This window comes from Ammodytes marinus, assembly GCF_949987685.1.
Source record: "Ammodytes marinus genome assembly, chromosome: 9".
In the NCBI taxonomy this organism is placed as follows: Eukaryota; Metazoa; Chordata; class Actinopteri; order Uranoscopiformes; family Ammodytidae; genus Ammodytes; species Ammodytes marinus.
This window is the reverse complement of record NC_137213.1, coordinates 28,079,934-28,097,032: the sequence shown is the minus strand read 5'-3', so window position 1 is coordinate 28,097,032 and position 17,099 is coordinate 28,079,934. Positions and strand designations below refer to the sequence as shown.

Here is a 17,099-nt window from a genome sequence, read left to right as displayed (position 1 = left end):
ATAACACAGTGGACCAACACCATCAGATGACATGGTGCCTCAAATCATCACTGACTTTTGAAACTTGACAGTGGTCTTCAAGCCCCTTGGATTTTGTGCCCCTCCACTCTTCCTCTAGACTGTGGAACCTTGATTTCCAAATGAAACGCAACATTTAATTTGGATCGGTGATGATTTGAGGTATCATGTCATCTGCTGCTGTTGGTCCACTGTGTTATCAAGTCCAAAGTCACCACAGCCATCTACCAGAAGATTTTAGAGCACTTCATGCTTCTGTCTGTTGACAAGCTTTATGGAGATGACAATTTCCATTTCCAGCTAGACTTGGCACCTGCCCACGGTACCATAAACCACTGGTAACTGGTTGACTGACCATGGTATTACTGTGCATGAATGGCCAGACAACTTTCCTGACCTGAACCCCATAGAGAAACTATGGACTGCTGTCAAGAGGAAGATGATACACACCAGACCCAACAATACAGACAAGCTGAAGGCCACATCAAAGCAACCTGGGCTTCCATAACACCTCAGCAGTGCCACAGGCTGATAGCATCCATGCCACCCCGCATTTAGGCAATAATTCATGCAAAAGGGGCCCAAACCAAGTACTTAGTACATATGCATGATTATACTTTCTAGAGGGCCGACATTTCTGTATTTAAAATCCTTTTTTTATTGATCTTATGTAATATTCTAATTTTCTGAGATTTTGAATTTGGGGTTTTTATAAACTGTAAGCCATAATAATCACAATTATAAAAAATAAAGGCTTCACATATCTCACTTTGCATGTAATGAGTCAACTTTTGCACGATATTCTAATTTTTCGAGTTTCACCTGTATGTTATATCCTCCTTTTTGACTGTCTGGACTGTCTAAGTTGAGTATCTGCTTTTTTTGGAAACTCACGACTTTCACTCCACTACATTTCGAAGACAAATATTTTACTGTTGACTCCACTACATTTCTGGGAAGCTTATCCTTGTTTTATTCTTAAATTAAACTTGTGAGTTATTCTGTCTATAACCATGAGTGTTTATTCATCTAGCACACGCTACACTGTTATCAGGTCCTCACAGACTGCCCTTTTGTCGCATCTCTATGACATCATCAAAGGTAGCCTCTGTAGTCTTTCACTGTAACTCTGTGTATTAGTCAGATAACACCACATCTCCCCATTTAAGCAAAGTGGCTTGACTGCATTTTATCTGAACAAGGAAAACAAGCCTTATCTTAATAAACTAAATAACCTCAAGTGATCAAAAATATATTTCTTCCTAAGACTCGAAAATAAGGCAGGCAATTGTAAACAAGAAACCATGGACTTTTCTATCCTTGTAAAGACAAATAACTGTCTTTTTTAACAAGTTTTTATCAACATTTAAACACATTTGGGAACCTTCTGAACATTCTGGTTTGATTGCTGTCTCTCTAATGTCTCTAGTTTTCAATAGATTTTGAATTCATAAGTCCAATCTAACTGGTCTTATCACAGCTCTCCTATACCTGGTTCTTGAGGTGGATGTCAGTTCTGCAATGTTCAGGTTTTGTGGTTCAGTTGAACTTTGGCCCGGAACACATCCGGGGGGGGGGGGAGGCTCTGCTACACCACCTCCACTCTGCTCTGGTGAGCGCTCCATGGGGATGAGATGGTGACGATTTGGACCTGCCTTTCCCATGAGGTCCATCCACAATGTATGAGAGTGGGGTGGTGTGGCTGCCGATAACAGCTTCAAATATTGATCTACAGACTTCTGTTTCCAATTCAGACACACTTACGAAATTCACTTTGAAATATTCAAAATATAAGAGAGACAACCTCTGAAGGGGAAAATGTATTGTTTCCTGTAATGTGAACACTGTCATTTCTAATATTAGTTCATCATTTTATCCACCAGGTATAAAGACAATAACAAATACATTCTTGTAAAAAGAAAAATCTTTATTTATAATGTAAACTGTCAGTTTGTTAACACATCATATAAGTAAAGTATTTTCAAAGATTTCATGTACAGATTAACTTGACTTCAATCTAAATTATAAGAAATATAATGAATGATTTCTCTATTGATTATGATCATGAAAATTACAGTTGTATATAACATCACAGAAGGACATTTAAATTAAAACAGTATGATTTGATCTGTCAAACAATGGAATGTAGATGTAACTATAGATATATTTACCTTTTTGTTTAGAAAGTGGTACAAGTACTACATTTGTAGGATGAATGAAGATCCAGAGCTTTCTGTCTAAAGACCCACACAGAGGAAAAAGACACAACAACATGCAAATACATCAAAACAAATATTCAACAATCATATTTAGAGCACAGAGAAGTTTACACGTTAATGCAGAGAAAAGTCAGTTCTGGTAAACTATAGTCAACATGAACATTGCTAGCCTCCGTAGCTAAACACACACAGGAAACATTTTACAGAAAAACAAATGAGAAGATGTCAAAGTCCCGCCCATAAAATTTGATTGACAGCTGATCTCAGTGCAGTGAAGAAATACAACAATTCAACAATCTAACCCTAACCCTCCCGCCAACAAATATGAAGACTAAATATTTTTATAGAATTGTATTTTAGAACGGAGATCAATCGTGTGACATGTAAAAACAAGATCTAATGCAACATCCGAATCAGGAATTTTTTCGACCAACTGACATGACAATATTTTTGCGCAGCGTTGACAGATATTCCTAACTCCTTTTAATATAGATATTAGAATTCAGTGTACCTGCCAAATAACATAGTTACAAGGATTGAGTGAATTTGGGTTGCCAGGGCCTTTAAGGATTAAAATACACAGAGTCTAACCTACTGTCCCTTTAATTACTTTTGTCTATTTGAGTTTACAGAACTCAGCAGTGACTCCACAACAATGAAGCCATAGTCCAGCATAGAGCGGCTGAGTGAATGTGGTCTGGACTCTGTGTAGGAGAGTCATGGTCATGGTTTCAGAGACGCTGTAGAAGGACAGAATACCTGCACTGTGATCCAGGTACACTCCTATTCTGGAGGAGGGAAGACCTGAGACGGGAGTTTGGACATTTTTGGACCAAAATTTACATTTGTTTTGCAAACATTCTATTGCCCAGGATTTATCATTTCCTCCAAATCTACATTCCATCCCATCCCCTGCTCTGCTGATATTCTTGTATGCGACTGCTACATTAATCCCATTCCCCCTCCACTCCACCTCACAGTAACAACGTCCAGTCAGACTCTCTGCACTCAGGACCTGACCATAGACAGTGAATCTTTCTGGATGACTAGAATAAGACTGATGTTGTCCCATTCTTGAAGCTCTTTTGTTCCCCTTAGATAATACCAGCTTTGTGTATGCTGTGTTTGGATCCAGTGTGAGTTCACGTGAATATCTTAAGAAGTCAGTTCTGGTCTTGGGCTCTGGTTGAGGCAGTAAAACATCCACAGTAGTCACTGTCTGTGAGATGTTTGTCCATGTCTCTCTCAGGACGTCCTGTAGTTTATCTCTGGCTTTGGACACAGCCGCTGTCACGTCCTCAAAGTATCTCAGATGACGGATGTGGATGCTGGATGTAGATTCACTGAGTGCTGACAGGGATGGGTAGTTGTGTAGAAACTGGTTGTGATCCTCTGTGTGTGAGAGAGTCTTCAGCTCAGCGTCTTTCCTCTTCAGCTCAGCGATCTCCTGCTCCAGCTTCTCCTGAAGATCTTTGACTCGACTCACTTCAGTTTCCTGCTTTGCTCTGACCTGCTGCTTCACATCAGAGCTTCTTTTCTGGATGAGACGGATCAGCTCGGCGAAGGTCTTCTCACTGTGCTCCACGGCTTTATCAGCAGAGCCATTGATAGCCACCACCTCCTGTTGAAGCACCTTCACATCTTTCTCTCTGTCCTGGATTCTCTGCTGGATGGTTTGCCGACTCACCTCGAGCTCTTTCTGCCTCTCGGTCCGTTCTGCTGCAGCTGACACTGTGTCGTGGCCTTTGTGTTCGTCCACAGAGCAGAGATAACAGATACACTGCTGATCAGTGCGGCAGAACATCTTCATCACCTCATCGTGACGAGAGCAGATGTTCTCCTGGAGCTTCTTGGAGGGCTCCACCAGCTTGTGATTCTTAAATATGGGTAATTCGAAATGAGGCTGGAGGTGTTTCTCACAGTAAGAGGCCATACAGACCAGACAGGACTTGAGGGCTTTCAGTTTTCTCCCAGTGCAGACGTCACAGGCCACATCTTCAGGTCCAGCATAGTAGAGATCAGCAGGAGAAGCAGCTTGGAGTCCAGTCTTCTTCAGCTCCTCCACTAAAACTGCCAACATGGTGTTTTTCAGCAGCAGAGGCCTCGGGGTGAATGTCTGCCTACACTGAGGGCAGCTGTAGATTTCCTCATTATCCTTTTCATCCCAGTAGTCTTTGATACAGTTCATGCAGTAGCTGTGTCCACAGTGTAGAGTCACCGGATCATTCAGTAGATCCAGACAGATCGAACAAGAGAATGTTTCCCGGTCCAGCTGAACTCCTTTCTGCGCCATTTCAACTCTCTGTGTGTGTGTGTGTGTGTGTGTGTGTGTGTGTGTGTGTGTGTGTGTGTGTGTGTCAGCGACTGTCTGAGTTTCCTTTCACTAGAAACGAAACTTAGTCTGAGCTCTGATCTGAACAGCGTGTGTGTGTGCAGTGAATGGGGCCTGTCAGCTGGTTACACCCTTCCTACATGACTGTAGATCTAAAGGGGAGGGAACTAGGACATGTGTGTACAGAGTGTAGCTGGCTGTACTTTAGAGCAGGAACAAGAGGGAGGGTTTATCGGGCTTTGCTTCTTTACAGCAAGAGGAGCGGCTTGTATGAGAGAGATACTGTGTGTTTAACAGTTGTTTATTAGAGAGCATTTGGAAATACATCAGATCATTCCTAATATCTTTGGTGAATATGGAGAAGTTTTTACGTTCCTATAGTAAAAGTTACAGGGGGAAACATATTACTTTCGACCTTATCTTAAGTGTGCCATGAATGTCACTGTGCCTGCTGACATCAACTTGATCAGAACAAGAGTAAAGGTTGTTTATTATGCCAACCAAGGAGGGTGCTTAAGGCCAAACAGTTCAGTCGTTGACCTGCATGAAGACATTTAAAACTTCACTGAGCACAACACAAGGAAAGAGAGATTTAAATGTATGTTATATCCAGTGGTGGCCAGTTACGGACTACATTGAATTGAGTACTGAAGTTGAGTAAATATTTTGACTTTAAGTTGTATATCTGCTTTTTTTTGGAAACTCATGACTTTCACTCCATTACATTTCGAAGAGAGATATTGTACTGTTGACTTCACTACATTTCTAGGAAGCTTGTCCATGTTGTGTTCTTAAATAAAACTTGTGAGTCGTTCTGTCTATAACCATGAGTGTTTATTCACAACTCACACATGCTACACTGTTATCAGGTCCTCACAGACTGCCCTTATGTCGCAATTGAATGACATCATCAAAGGTAGCCTCTGTAGTCTTTCACTGTAACTCTGTGTATTAGTCAGATAACACCACATCTCCCCATTTAAGAAAGATGGCTTGACTGCATTTTATCAGAACAAGGAAAACAAGTTGTATCTTGATTAACTGAATCTTTACCTCAAGTAATCAAACACATATTTCTTCCTGAGCCTCTAACATGGCAGGCAATTGTAAACAAGAAATCATGGACTATTCTATCCTTGTAAACAAAAATAACGGTCCTCTTTAACAAGGTTCAACCAACATTTAAACACATTTGAGAACATAATCAACATTCTGGTTTGATTGCCGTCTCTGAAATGTCTCTAGTTTTCAATAGATTTTGAATTGATAAGTCCAATCTAACTGGTCTTATCACAGCTCGCCCATACCTGGTTCTTGGGGTGGATGTCAGTTCTGCAATGTTCAGGTTTTGTGGTTCTGTTGAACTCTGGCCCGGAACATATCCGGGGGGGTGGGGGGAGGGGGGGCTCTGCTACACCACCTCCACTCTGCTCTGGTGAGTGCTCCATGGGGATGAGATGGTGACGATTTGGACCTGACTTTCCCATGAGGTCCATCCACAATGTATGAGAGTGGGGTGGTGTGGCTGCCGATAACAGCTTCGAATATTGAACTACAGGCTTCTGTTTCCCATTCAGACACACTTATGTAAATCACTTTGAAATATTCTTAAAAGAGAGACAGTCTCTGAAGGTGAAAATGTTTCGCTTACTGTAATGTGAACACTGTACTTTCAATTAGTAGTTCATCATTTTATCCACCGAGTATAAAGACAATAACAAACACATTCCTGAAAAAAGAAAATCTTTATTTATAATGTAAACTGTCAGTTTAACACATTACATCAGTAAAGTCTGTTCAATGATCATGTACATATTCACTTGACTTCAATCTAAATTATAAGAAAAATAATGAATGATTTCTCTATTGATTATAATCATGAAAATTACAGTTTTATATAACATCACAGAAGGACATTTCAACCTCAATTTAAACAGTATGATTTGATCTGTCAAACAATGGGATGTAGACGTAAGTATAGATATATATATTTTTTTAAATTCAAAAGTGGTACAAGTAGAACACTTGTAGGATAGATGAAGATCCAGTGCTTTCTGTCTAAAGACCCACACAGAGGAAAAAGACACAACAACATGCAAATACATCAAAACAAATATTCAACAATCATTTAGAGCACAGAGAAGTTTACACGTTCATGCAGAGATAAGTCAGTTCAAGTAAACTAAAGTCAACATGAGCATTGATAGCCTCCGTAGCTAAACACACAAAGGAAATATGTTACAGAAAAACAAATGGGAAGATGTCAAAGTCCCGCCCATACAGTTTGATTGACAACTGATCTCAGTGCAGTGAAGAAATACAACAATCATCTACCAGCAACAAACATGAAGACTAAATAGATTTGTTTTTAAAAATTGTATTTTAGAACGGAGATCAATCATGTGTGTACAGATCTAATGCAACATTTGAATCAGGAATTTTCAAACTGTCGGCCAACTGACATGACAGTATTTTTGCGCAGCGTTGACAGATATTCCTAACTCCTTTAATATGAATATTAGCATTCAGTTGACTCCCAAATAACATTGTTACAAGGATTGAGTGAATTTTGGTTGCCAGGGCCTTTAAGGATTAAACTACACAGTCTAACCTACTGTCCCTTTAATTACTTTTATCTATTTGAGTTTACAGAACTCAGCAGTGACTCCATTAGAAGTAACCCAAAGTCCAGCATAGAGCGGCTGAGTGAATGTGGTCTGGACTCTGTGTAGGAGAGTCATGGTTTCAGAGATGCTGTGGAAGGACAGAATGCCTGCATTGTGATCCAGGTACACTCCTATTCTGGAGGGGGAAGGACCTGAGATGGGAGTTTGGACATTTTTGGACCAGAATGTACATTTGTTTTGCAAACATTCTATTGCCCAGGATTTGTTGTTTTGTCCAAATCCACATTCGCCCCCTGCTCTGCTGATATTCTTGTATGCGACTGCTACAAAAACTCGATACCCTTTCCACTCCACCTCCCAGTAACCACGTCCAGTCAGACTATCTGCACTCAGGACCTGACCCCAGTTAGTGAATCTGTCTGGATGACTAGAATAAGACTGTTGTTCTCCCATTCTTGTAGCTCTTCTGTTCCCCTCAGATAATAACAGCTCTGTGTGTGCTGTGTTTGGATCCAGTATGATGTCACGTGAATATCTTAAGAAGTCAGCTCTGGTCTTGGGCTCTGGTTGTGACAGTAAAACATCCACATAGTCAGTCACTGTCTGTGAGATGTTTGTCCATGTCTCTCTCAGGACGTCCTGTAGTTTATCTCTGGCTTCGGACACAGCCGCTGTCACGTCCTCAAAGTATCTCAGAGGACGGATGTGGATGCTGGATGTAGATTCACTGAGTGCAGACAGGGATGGGTAGTTGTGTAGAAACTGGTTGTGATCCTCTGTGTGTGAGAGCGTCTTCAGCTCAGTGTCTTTCCTCTTCAGCTCAGCGATCTCCTGCTCCAGCTTCTCCTGAAGATCTCTGACTCGACTCACTTCAGTTTCCTGCTTTGATCTGACCTGCTGCTTCACATCAGAGCCTCTTTTCTGGATGAGACGGATCAGCTCGGAGAAGGTCTTCTCGCTGTCCTCCACTGCTTTATCAGCAGAGCCATTGATAGCCACCACCTCTTGTTGAAGAACCTTCACATCTTTCTCTCCATCCTGGATTCTCTGCTGGATGGTTTGTCGACTCACCTCGAGCTCTTTCTGCCTCTCGGTCCGTTCTGCTGCAGCTGACACTGTGTCGTGGCCTTTGTGTTCGTCCACAGAGCAGAGATAACAGATACACTGCTGATCAGTGCGGCAGAACATCTTCATCACCTCATCGTGACGAGAGCAGATGTTCTCCTGGAGCTTCTTGGATGGGTCCACCAGCTTGTGTTTCTTAAATGCAGGGGATTCATGATGCTGGAGGTGTTTCTCACAGTAAGAGGCCATACAAACCAGACAGGACTTGAGGGCTTTCAGTTTTCTCCCAGTACAGACATCACAGGCCACATCTTCAGGTCCAGCATAGCAGAGATCAGCAGGAGAAGCAGCTTGGAGTCCAGTCTTCTTCAGCTCCTCCACTAAAACTGCCAACATGGTGTTTTTCAGCAGCAGAGGCCTCGGGGTGAATGTCTGCCTACACTGAGGGCAGCTGTAGATTTCCTCATTATCCTTTTCATCCCAGTAGTCTTTGATACAGTTCATGCAGTAGCTGTGTCCACAGGGAAGACACACCGGATCATTCAGTAGATCCAGACAGATCGAACAAGAGAAAGTTTCCCGGTCCAGCTGAACTCCTTTCTGCGCCATTTCAACTCTCTCTCTGTGTATGTCAGTGACTGGCTGAGTTTCCTTTCACTAGAACCGAAACTTAGTCTGAGCTCTGATCTGAACAGCGTGTGTGTGTGCAGTGAATGGGGCCTGTCAACTGGTTACACCCATCCCACATGACTGTAGATCTAAAGGGGAGGGAACTAGGACATGTGTGTGTACAGAGTGGAGCTGGCTGTACTTTAGAGCAGGAACAAGAGGGAGGGTTTATCGGGCTTTGCTTCATTACAGCAAGAGGAGCGGCTTGTATGAGAGAGATACAGTGTGTTTAACAGTTGTTTACTCGAGATCATTTGGAAATACATCAGATCGTTCCTAATACCTTTGGGGAATATGGAGAAGTTTCTACATTCCTACAGTAAAAGTTACAAGGGGATTCATATTGCTAAAGACTTTATCATAAGTGTGCCATAAATGTCACTGTGCCTGCTGATATCAACTTGAGAACAAGAGTAAAGGTTGTTTATTAAGCCAACCAAGGAGGGTGCTTAAGGCCAAACAGTTCAGTCGTTGACCTGCAGGAAGACATGTACAAACTTCACTGAGCACAACACCAGTAAAGAGAGATTTAAATATAGGTAATATCCTCCTTTTTGACTGTCTGAACTGTCTAAGTTGAATATCTGTTTTTTTGGAAATTCAAGACTTTCACTCCACTACATTTCAAAGACAAATATTGCACTGTTGACTCCACTACATTTCTAGGAAGCTTATCTTTGTGTTAGTCTTAAATTAAACTTGTGAGTCATTCTGTATATAACTATCAGTGTTTATTCACAACTCGCATATGCTACACTGTTATCAGGTCCTTACACACTGCCCTTATGTCGCAAATGTATGACATCATCAAAGGTAGCCCCTGTAGTTTTTCACTGTGACTGTGTATTAGTCAGATAACACCACAGTTCCCCTTCTAAGCAAAGCGGCTTGACTGCATTTTATCTTAACAAGGAAAACAAGCTTTATCTTGATAAAATAAATCTCAACCCAAAGTAATCAAATATATATTTCTTCCTGAGCCCCGAAAGTAAGGCAGGCAATTGTAAACAAGAAACCATGGACTATTCTATCCTTGTAAACAAAAATAACTGTCTTCTTCAACAAAGTTTTACCAACATTTAAACTCATTTGAGAACATAATCAACATTCTGGTTTGATTATCGTCTCTGAAATGTCTCTAGTTCTCATTAAATGTTAAATGTATTTGTCCAATCTAACTGTTCTCATCACAGCTCTCCTATACCTGGTTTTTGGGGTGGATGTCAGTTCTATAATGTTCAGGTTTTGTGGTTCCATAGAACTCTGGCCCGGAACACATCCAGGGGGGGGGGGGGGCTCTGCTACACCACCTCCACTCTGCTCTGGTGAGCGCTCCATGGGGATGAAATGGTGACGATTTGGACCTGATTTTCCTATGAGGTTTATCCACAATGTATGAGAGTGTTGGGCGGTGTGGCTGCAGATAACAACTCCAGTTGTCTTTATTTTTAGATTATTTTTTGGCATACTTTTTTTATTAAACAGTTTGGACAGACAGAGATTTAATTAGGGAATGACATGCTGAGAACGACCTGGCTGAAGGTGAAACTATTTTTCTTACTGTAATGTTAACACTGTACTTCCTTATATTGCTTATTTTATCCACCAGCTTTGTAAAGAAGAAACAAAAGATTTATTAATTCTTGAAAAAAGAAAATCTTATTTACAATGTAAAGCATCATTGTGTTCCCACATCACATCAGTAAAGTCTGTTCAATGATTTCATGTACAGATTCATCCGACTTCAATCTAAATTATAAGAAAAATAATGAATGATTTCTCTATTGATTATGATCATGAAAATTACAGTTTTATAAAACATCACAGAAGGACATTTCAACCTCAATTTAAACAGTATGATTTGATCTGTCAAACAATGGAATGTAGATGTAACTATAGATGTATTTACAATTTTTTTGTAAAAAGTGGTACAAGTACAACATTTGTAGGATGAATGAAGATCCAGTGCTTTCTGTCTAAAGACCCACACAGACGAAAAAGCACAACAACATGCAAATACATCAATACAAATATTCAACAATCATTTAGAGCACAGAGAAGTTTACACATTCCTGGAGAGAAAAGTCAGGTCAGGTAAACTATAGTCAACATTAGCATTGATAGCCTCCGTGGCTAAACACACAAAGGAAATATGTTACATAAAAACAAGATGTCAAAGTCCCGCCTATAGAGTTTGATTGACATCTGATCTCAGTGCAGTGAAGAAATACAACAATCATCTCGCAGCAACAAACATGAAAACATTTTTTTTTTTTTTTTTATGGAATTGTATTTTAGAACGGAGATCAATCGTGTGTGTACAGATCTAATGCAACATTTGGATCAGGAATGTTCAAGTGGTCGACCAACTCAAATGACAGTATTTTTGCGCAGCGTTGACAGATATCCCTAACTCCTTTATAGATATAATATAGAATATAGACGTTATCATTCAGTTTACCCCCCCAAATATCAAAGTTACAAAGATTTAGTGCATTTTGGGTTGCCAGGGCCTTTATGGATTAACATACACACAGTCTCGCCTGCTGTCCCTTAAATTACTTTTGTCTAGTTGAGTTTACAGAACGCAGCACTGTCTCCTTGATAATAATCAAAAATCCGTAGTCCAGCATGTAGCGGCTGAGTGAATGTGGTCTGGACTCTGTGTAGGAGAGTCATGGTCTTGGTTTCAGAGACGCTGTAGAAGGACAGAATACCTGCACTGTGATCCAGGTACACTCCTATTCTGGAGGGGGAAGGACCTGAGACAGGAGATTCGACATTTTTGTACCAAAATGTACATTTGCTTTGGACACAATTTAATGCCCAGGATTTATCATTTCCTCCAAATTTACATTCTATCCCACCCCCTGTTCTGCTGATATTCTTGTATGCGACTGCTACATAAACCCCATACCCACTCCACTCCACCTCACAGTAACAACGTCCAGTCAGACTCTCTGCACTCAGGACCTGACCATAGACAGTGAATCTGTCTGGATGACTAGAATAAGACTGTTGTTGTCCCATTCTTGTAGCTTTTCTGTTCCCCTCAGATAATAACAGCTGTTTGTGTGCTGTGTTTGGATCCAGTGTGATGTCACGTGAATATCTTAAGAAGTCAGCTCTGGTCTTAGGCTCTGGTTCTGACAGTAAAACATCCACATAGTCAGTCACGGTCTGTGAGATGTTTGTCCATGTCTCTCTCAGGACGTCCTGTAGTTTATCTCTGGCTTCTGACACAGCTGCTGTCACGTCCTCAAAGTATCTCAGAGGACGGATGTGGATGCTGGATGTAGATTCACTGAGTGCTGACAGGGATGGGTAGTTGTGTAGAAACTGGTTGTGATCCTCTGTGTGTGAGAGCGTCTTCAGCACAGCGTCTTTCCTCTTCAGCTCAGCGATCTCCTGCTCCAGCTTCTCCTGAAGATCTTTGACTCGACTCACTTCAGTTTCCTGCTTTGATCTGAGCTGCTGCTTCACATCAGAGCCTCTTTTCTGGATGAGACGGAGCAGCTCGGTGAAGGTCTTCTCGCTGTCCTCCACTGCTTTATCAGCAGAGCCATTGATAGCCACCACCTCCTGCTGAAGCACCTTCACATCTTTCTCTCCGTCCTGGATTCTCTGCTGGATGGTTTGTCGACTCCCCTCGAGCTCTTTCTGCCTCTCGGTCCGTTCTGCTGCAGCTGACACCGTGTCGTGGCCTTTGTGTTCGTCCACAGAGCAGAGATAACAGATACACTGCTGATCAGTGCGGCAGAACATCTTCATCACTTCATCATGACGAGAGCATATGTTCTCCTGGAGCTTCTTGGATGGCCCCACCAGCTTGTGTTTCTTAAATGCAGGGGATTCATGATGCTGGAGGTGTTTCTCACAGTAAGAGGCCATACAAACCAGACAGGACTTGATGGCTTTCAGTTTTCTCCCAGTGCAGACATCACAGGCCACATCTTCAGGTCCAGCATAGCAGAGATCGGCAGGAGCAGCTTGGAGTCCAGTCTTCTTCAACTCCTCCACTAAAACTGCCAACATGGTGTTTTTCAGCAGCAGAGGCCTCGGGGTGAATGTCTGCCTACACTGAGGGCAGCTGTAGATTTCCTCATTATCCTTTTCATCCCAGTAGTCTTTGATACAGTTCATGCAGTAGCTGTGTCCACAGGCAAGACCCACCGGATCGTTCAGTAGATCCAGACAGATCGAACAAGAGAAAGTTTCCCGGTCCAGCTGAACTCCTTTCTGCGCCATTTCAACTCTCTGTGTGTGTGTGTGTGTGTGTGTGTGTGTGTGTGTCAGCGAGTGTCTGTGTTTCCTTTCACTAGAACCGAAACTTAGATTGAGCTCTGATCTGAACAGCGTGTGTGTGTGCAGTGAATGGGGCCTGTCAACTGGTTACACCCATCCCACATGACTGTAGATCTAAAGGGGAGGGAACTAGGACATGTGTGTGTACAGAGTGGAGCTGGCTGTACTTTAGAGCAGGAACAAGAGGGAGGGTTTATCAAGCTTTGCTTCATTACAGCAAGAGGAGCGGCTTGAATGAGAGAGATACTGTGTGTTTAACAGTTGTTTACTAGAGAGCATTTGGAAATACATCAGATCATTCCTAAAACCTTTGGTGAATATGGAGAAGTTTCTACATTCCTATAGTAAAAGTTACAGGGGGAAACATATTATTTTAGACTTTATCTTAAGTGTGCCATAAATGTCACTGTGCCTGCTGATATCAACTTGAGAACAAGAGTAAAGGTTGTTTATTAAGCCAACCAAGGAGGGTGCTTAAGGCCAGACAGTTCAGTTGTTGACCTGCAGGAAGACATGTAAAAACTTCACTGAGCACAACACCAGTAAAGAGAGATTTAAATATATGTAATCTCCTCCTTTATGACTGTTTGGACTGTCTAAGTTGAGTATCTGCTTTTTTTGGAAACTCATGACTTTCACTCCACTACATTTCGAAGACAAATATTTTACTGTTGACTCCACTACATTTCTAGGAAGCTTATCTCTGTTTTATTCTTAAATTAAACTTGTGAGTCTTTCTGTCTATAACCATCAGTGTTTATTCATCTAGCACATGCTACACTGTTATCAGGTCCTCACAGACTGCCCTTATGTCGCAATTGAATGACATCATCAAAGGTAGCCTCTGTAGTCTTTCACTGTAACTCCGTGTATTAGTCATGACACCACATCTCCTGGCCTGACTGCATTTTATCTGAACAAGGAAAACAAGCTTTGTCTTGATAAAATAAATCTCCGCCCAAAGTAATTAAACATATATTTCTTCCTGAGCCTCGAAAATATGGCAGGCAATTGTAAACAAGAAATCATGGACTATTCTATCTTTGTAAATAAAAATAACTGTCTTCTTCAACAAGGTGTTACCATCATTTAAACACATTTGAGAACATTCTGAACATTCTGGTTTGTTTGTTGTCTCTGAAATGTCTCTAGTTCTCAGTAAATTTTCAAATTCACAAGTCCAATCTAACTGGTCTTATCACAGCTCGCCCATACCTGGTTCTTGGGATGGATGTCAGTTCTGCAATGTTCAGGTTGTGTGGTTCCATAGAACTCTGGCCCGGAACACATCCAGGGGGGCGGGGGGGCTCTGCTACACCACCTCCACTCTGCTCTGGTGAGCGCTCCATGGGGATGACTTGGACCTGACTTTCCAATGAGGTCCATCCACTATGTATGAGAGTGGGACGGTGTGGCTGCCGATAACAGCTTTAAATATTGATCTACAGGCCTTTGTTTCCAATTCAGAGACACTTATGTAATTGACTGTCAAATATTTTAAAGGAGAGACAATGTCTGAAGGTGAAAATGTATTGCTTAATGTGAACACTGTCATTTCAAATATAAGTTGCTTATTTTATTCACCAGTTATCAATACAATAACAAACACATTCTTGAAAAAAGAAAATCTTAATTTATAATGTGAACCGTCAGTTTGTTAAAACATAACATCAGTAAATTATTTTCAATGATTTCATGTAGGGGAGACCGGGGCTAGTAGGTACACTTTTTACTCAAGTGAGAATTGCTCATCACCTAAACATATTTCAATAGTTATTCCTACATTAAATTGAAGCTTAAGGTGTTGGCTTGAAATGTGAACCCCTCACTTTTTCTAACTTATTGTAATAAAGAAGAAATGAATCATCAAAGACACCCTTACACATTGTGACAACGGTTGTCACACACTATGGGGTTTTTTGTCACAATGTTATTATTTGGGAATAATCTTAAAAAGAAGGCAAGAAAGCAGAACTAAATTTGAAAGTTTTATTGCATTGTCAAGTTGACAAATAAGCCTACATAACTTCTTCTTCTCCAGCTGGGTGTTATGGTTACGATGCTGGACCCAAGAGCAGACGGAGACGAAGTAGGATTATATAAAAAAAGGTTTATTATATATAGTGAGGGGAAGCAGGTAGTGGGTGAGGGAGCCAGGGGGAGACCAACGCCGGGAAGCTGGAGAGAGTGGTCCGGATACTGCAGGCAGAGGAAAAACAAAAGTTAGGTTGTGGTCAACAGCTACAGGCAACAAGAAACGAGAGACGAGTAAGCGAGAGCGAGGGACAGTAAACTGGAGCCAGGTACGTTATAGTTACCACGGTAGCGCATAGGACGATCCGGCGCCAACAGCAAGGAATCCACGGGTAATGAAGGGGAGTTGATTGGAGGTGAAGACCAGGTGAGCGTGATTGCAGATGAGGACCAGGTGTGAAGTGAGACAGACAGGGGGAGTGGCAGATACAGACGAGGAACACACAGCGAGCTGCTGTGACCACAACAGTACCCTCCCCTCAATGGACGCCTCCAGGCGGCCTAAGCTTCTCAGGATGAGCCAGATGGAAATCCCGGATGAGGGAGGGGTCGAGAATGAGACCCCGCGAAACCCAGCTCCTTTCCTCCGGACCGTAACCCTCCCAATCCACGAGGTACTGATGCCCTCTGCCCCGACGCCGAATGTCCAGCAACCGCCGGACGGTGTATGCTGGGTGGTTGTCAATCACCCGGGGAGGAGGGGGGGCAATGGCCGGGGGGGAGAGAGGGCTGGTGGAGACTGGCTTTAGACGAGAGACATGGAAGGTTGGGTGGACGTGCATGGCTGGGGGCAGCTTGAGTGTGACCGCAGAGGGGTTGATGACGGAGACAATAGGGAAGGGCCCCACAAAACGAGGGGTTAACTTCTTAGAGCCAGTCTGTAAGGGAAGGTCCTTGGAGGACAACCACACCTGCTGACCCACCCGATAGGCAGGAGCGGGAGCCCGGTGGCGATCAGCCGTGCGCCGGTTCTGCTCAGCGGAGCGCAGCAGAGCGGTGCGCGCGCCCTTCCACACCCTGCGGCAGCGGCGGAGATGGTGCTGTACTGAGGGAACGGAGATGTCGTCCTCCTGAGCCGGAAACAAGGGCGGTTGGTACCCCAGGGAACATTCAAACGGGGACATGCCGGTGGCTGCACAGGACATGGAGTTGTGGGCATACTCGATCCAAGAGAGATGGTCGCTCCAGGCAGAGGGGTTGCGGGCAGCCACACAACGCAGCGCGGTTCCCAGATCCTGATTCGCTCTCTCCGCCTGCCCATTAGTCTGCGGCTGGTACCCTGATGACAGGCTGACAGAGGCCCCCAGCGCACGGCAGAAGGCTTTCCACACCTGGGAGATGAATTGCGGGCCGCGGTCGGAGACGAGGTCCGTGGGAATCCCGTGGAGGCGGAACACATGCTGCACGAGCAGCTGGGCAGTCTCGGTGGCAGAGGGGAGCTTTGGGAGGGCAATGAAATGAACAGCCTTAGAGAACCTATCCACAACTGTGAGGATGACTGTATGGCCATTAGAGGGGGGAAGACCAGTGACGAAATCCAGGCCAATGTGAGACCAGGGCCGACCAGGAACAGGAAGCGGGCGAAGCAGGCCAGCAGGGGGTTGATGGGAGGACTTGGCCCGAGCACAAACCGTGCAGGCCAGCACGAAAGCCCGGGTGTCAGCGTCCATCGCTGGCCACCAAAAGTACCTCTTAAGGAGTGACAGGGTGCGACCCACGCCAGGGTGACAGGCAAAACGCGATGTGTGACCCCACACCAGAACCTGGGAGCGCACCGAACTGGGGACAAAGAGGCGGTTAGGAGGGCCGTTGCCCGGGTCTGGTTCAGTG

General features: G+C 43.2%; 1 protein-coding gene and 1 pseudogene across 2 annotated transcripts; both read right to left on the bottom strand.

Moving 5' to 3' along the window:
- Positions 1–2,217: 2,217 nt before the first annotated feature.
- LOC307255665 (tripartite motif-containing protein 16-like) lies at positions 2,218–4,545 on the bottom strand. The gene has a single exon (XM_080034400.1). The coding sequence runs from the start codon at positions 4,528–4,530 to the stop codon at positions 2,854–2,856; it is 1,677 nt and encodes a 558-aa protein (XP_079890526.1). The 5' UTR covers positions 4,531–4,545; the 3' UTR covers positions 2,218–2,853.
- A 1,990-nt stretch (positions 4,546–6,535) lies between these two features.
- On the bottom strand, positions 6,536–13,178 carry LOC307255453 (annotated as a pseudogene). The gene is made up of 2 exons: positions 11,513–13,178; positions 6,536–8,988 (listed from the first exon to the last, which is right to left on the bottom strand). The product of its transcript is annotated as an uncharacterized misc_RNA (transcript).
- Positions 13,179–17,099: the final 3,921 nt, after the last annotated feature.

Coding starts and splice junctions, on each gene's coding strand:
- LOC307255665 (XM_080034400.1), bottom strand. CDS start 4,530: ATGGCGCAGAAAGGAGTTCAGCTGGACCGGGAAACATTCTCTTGTTCG.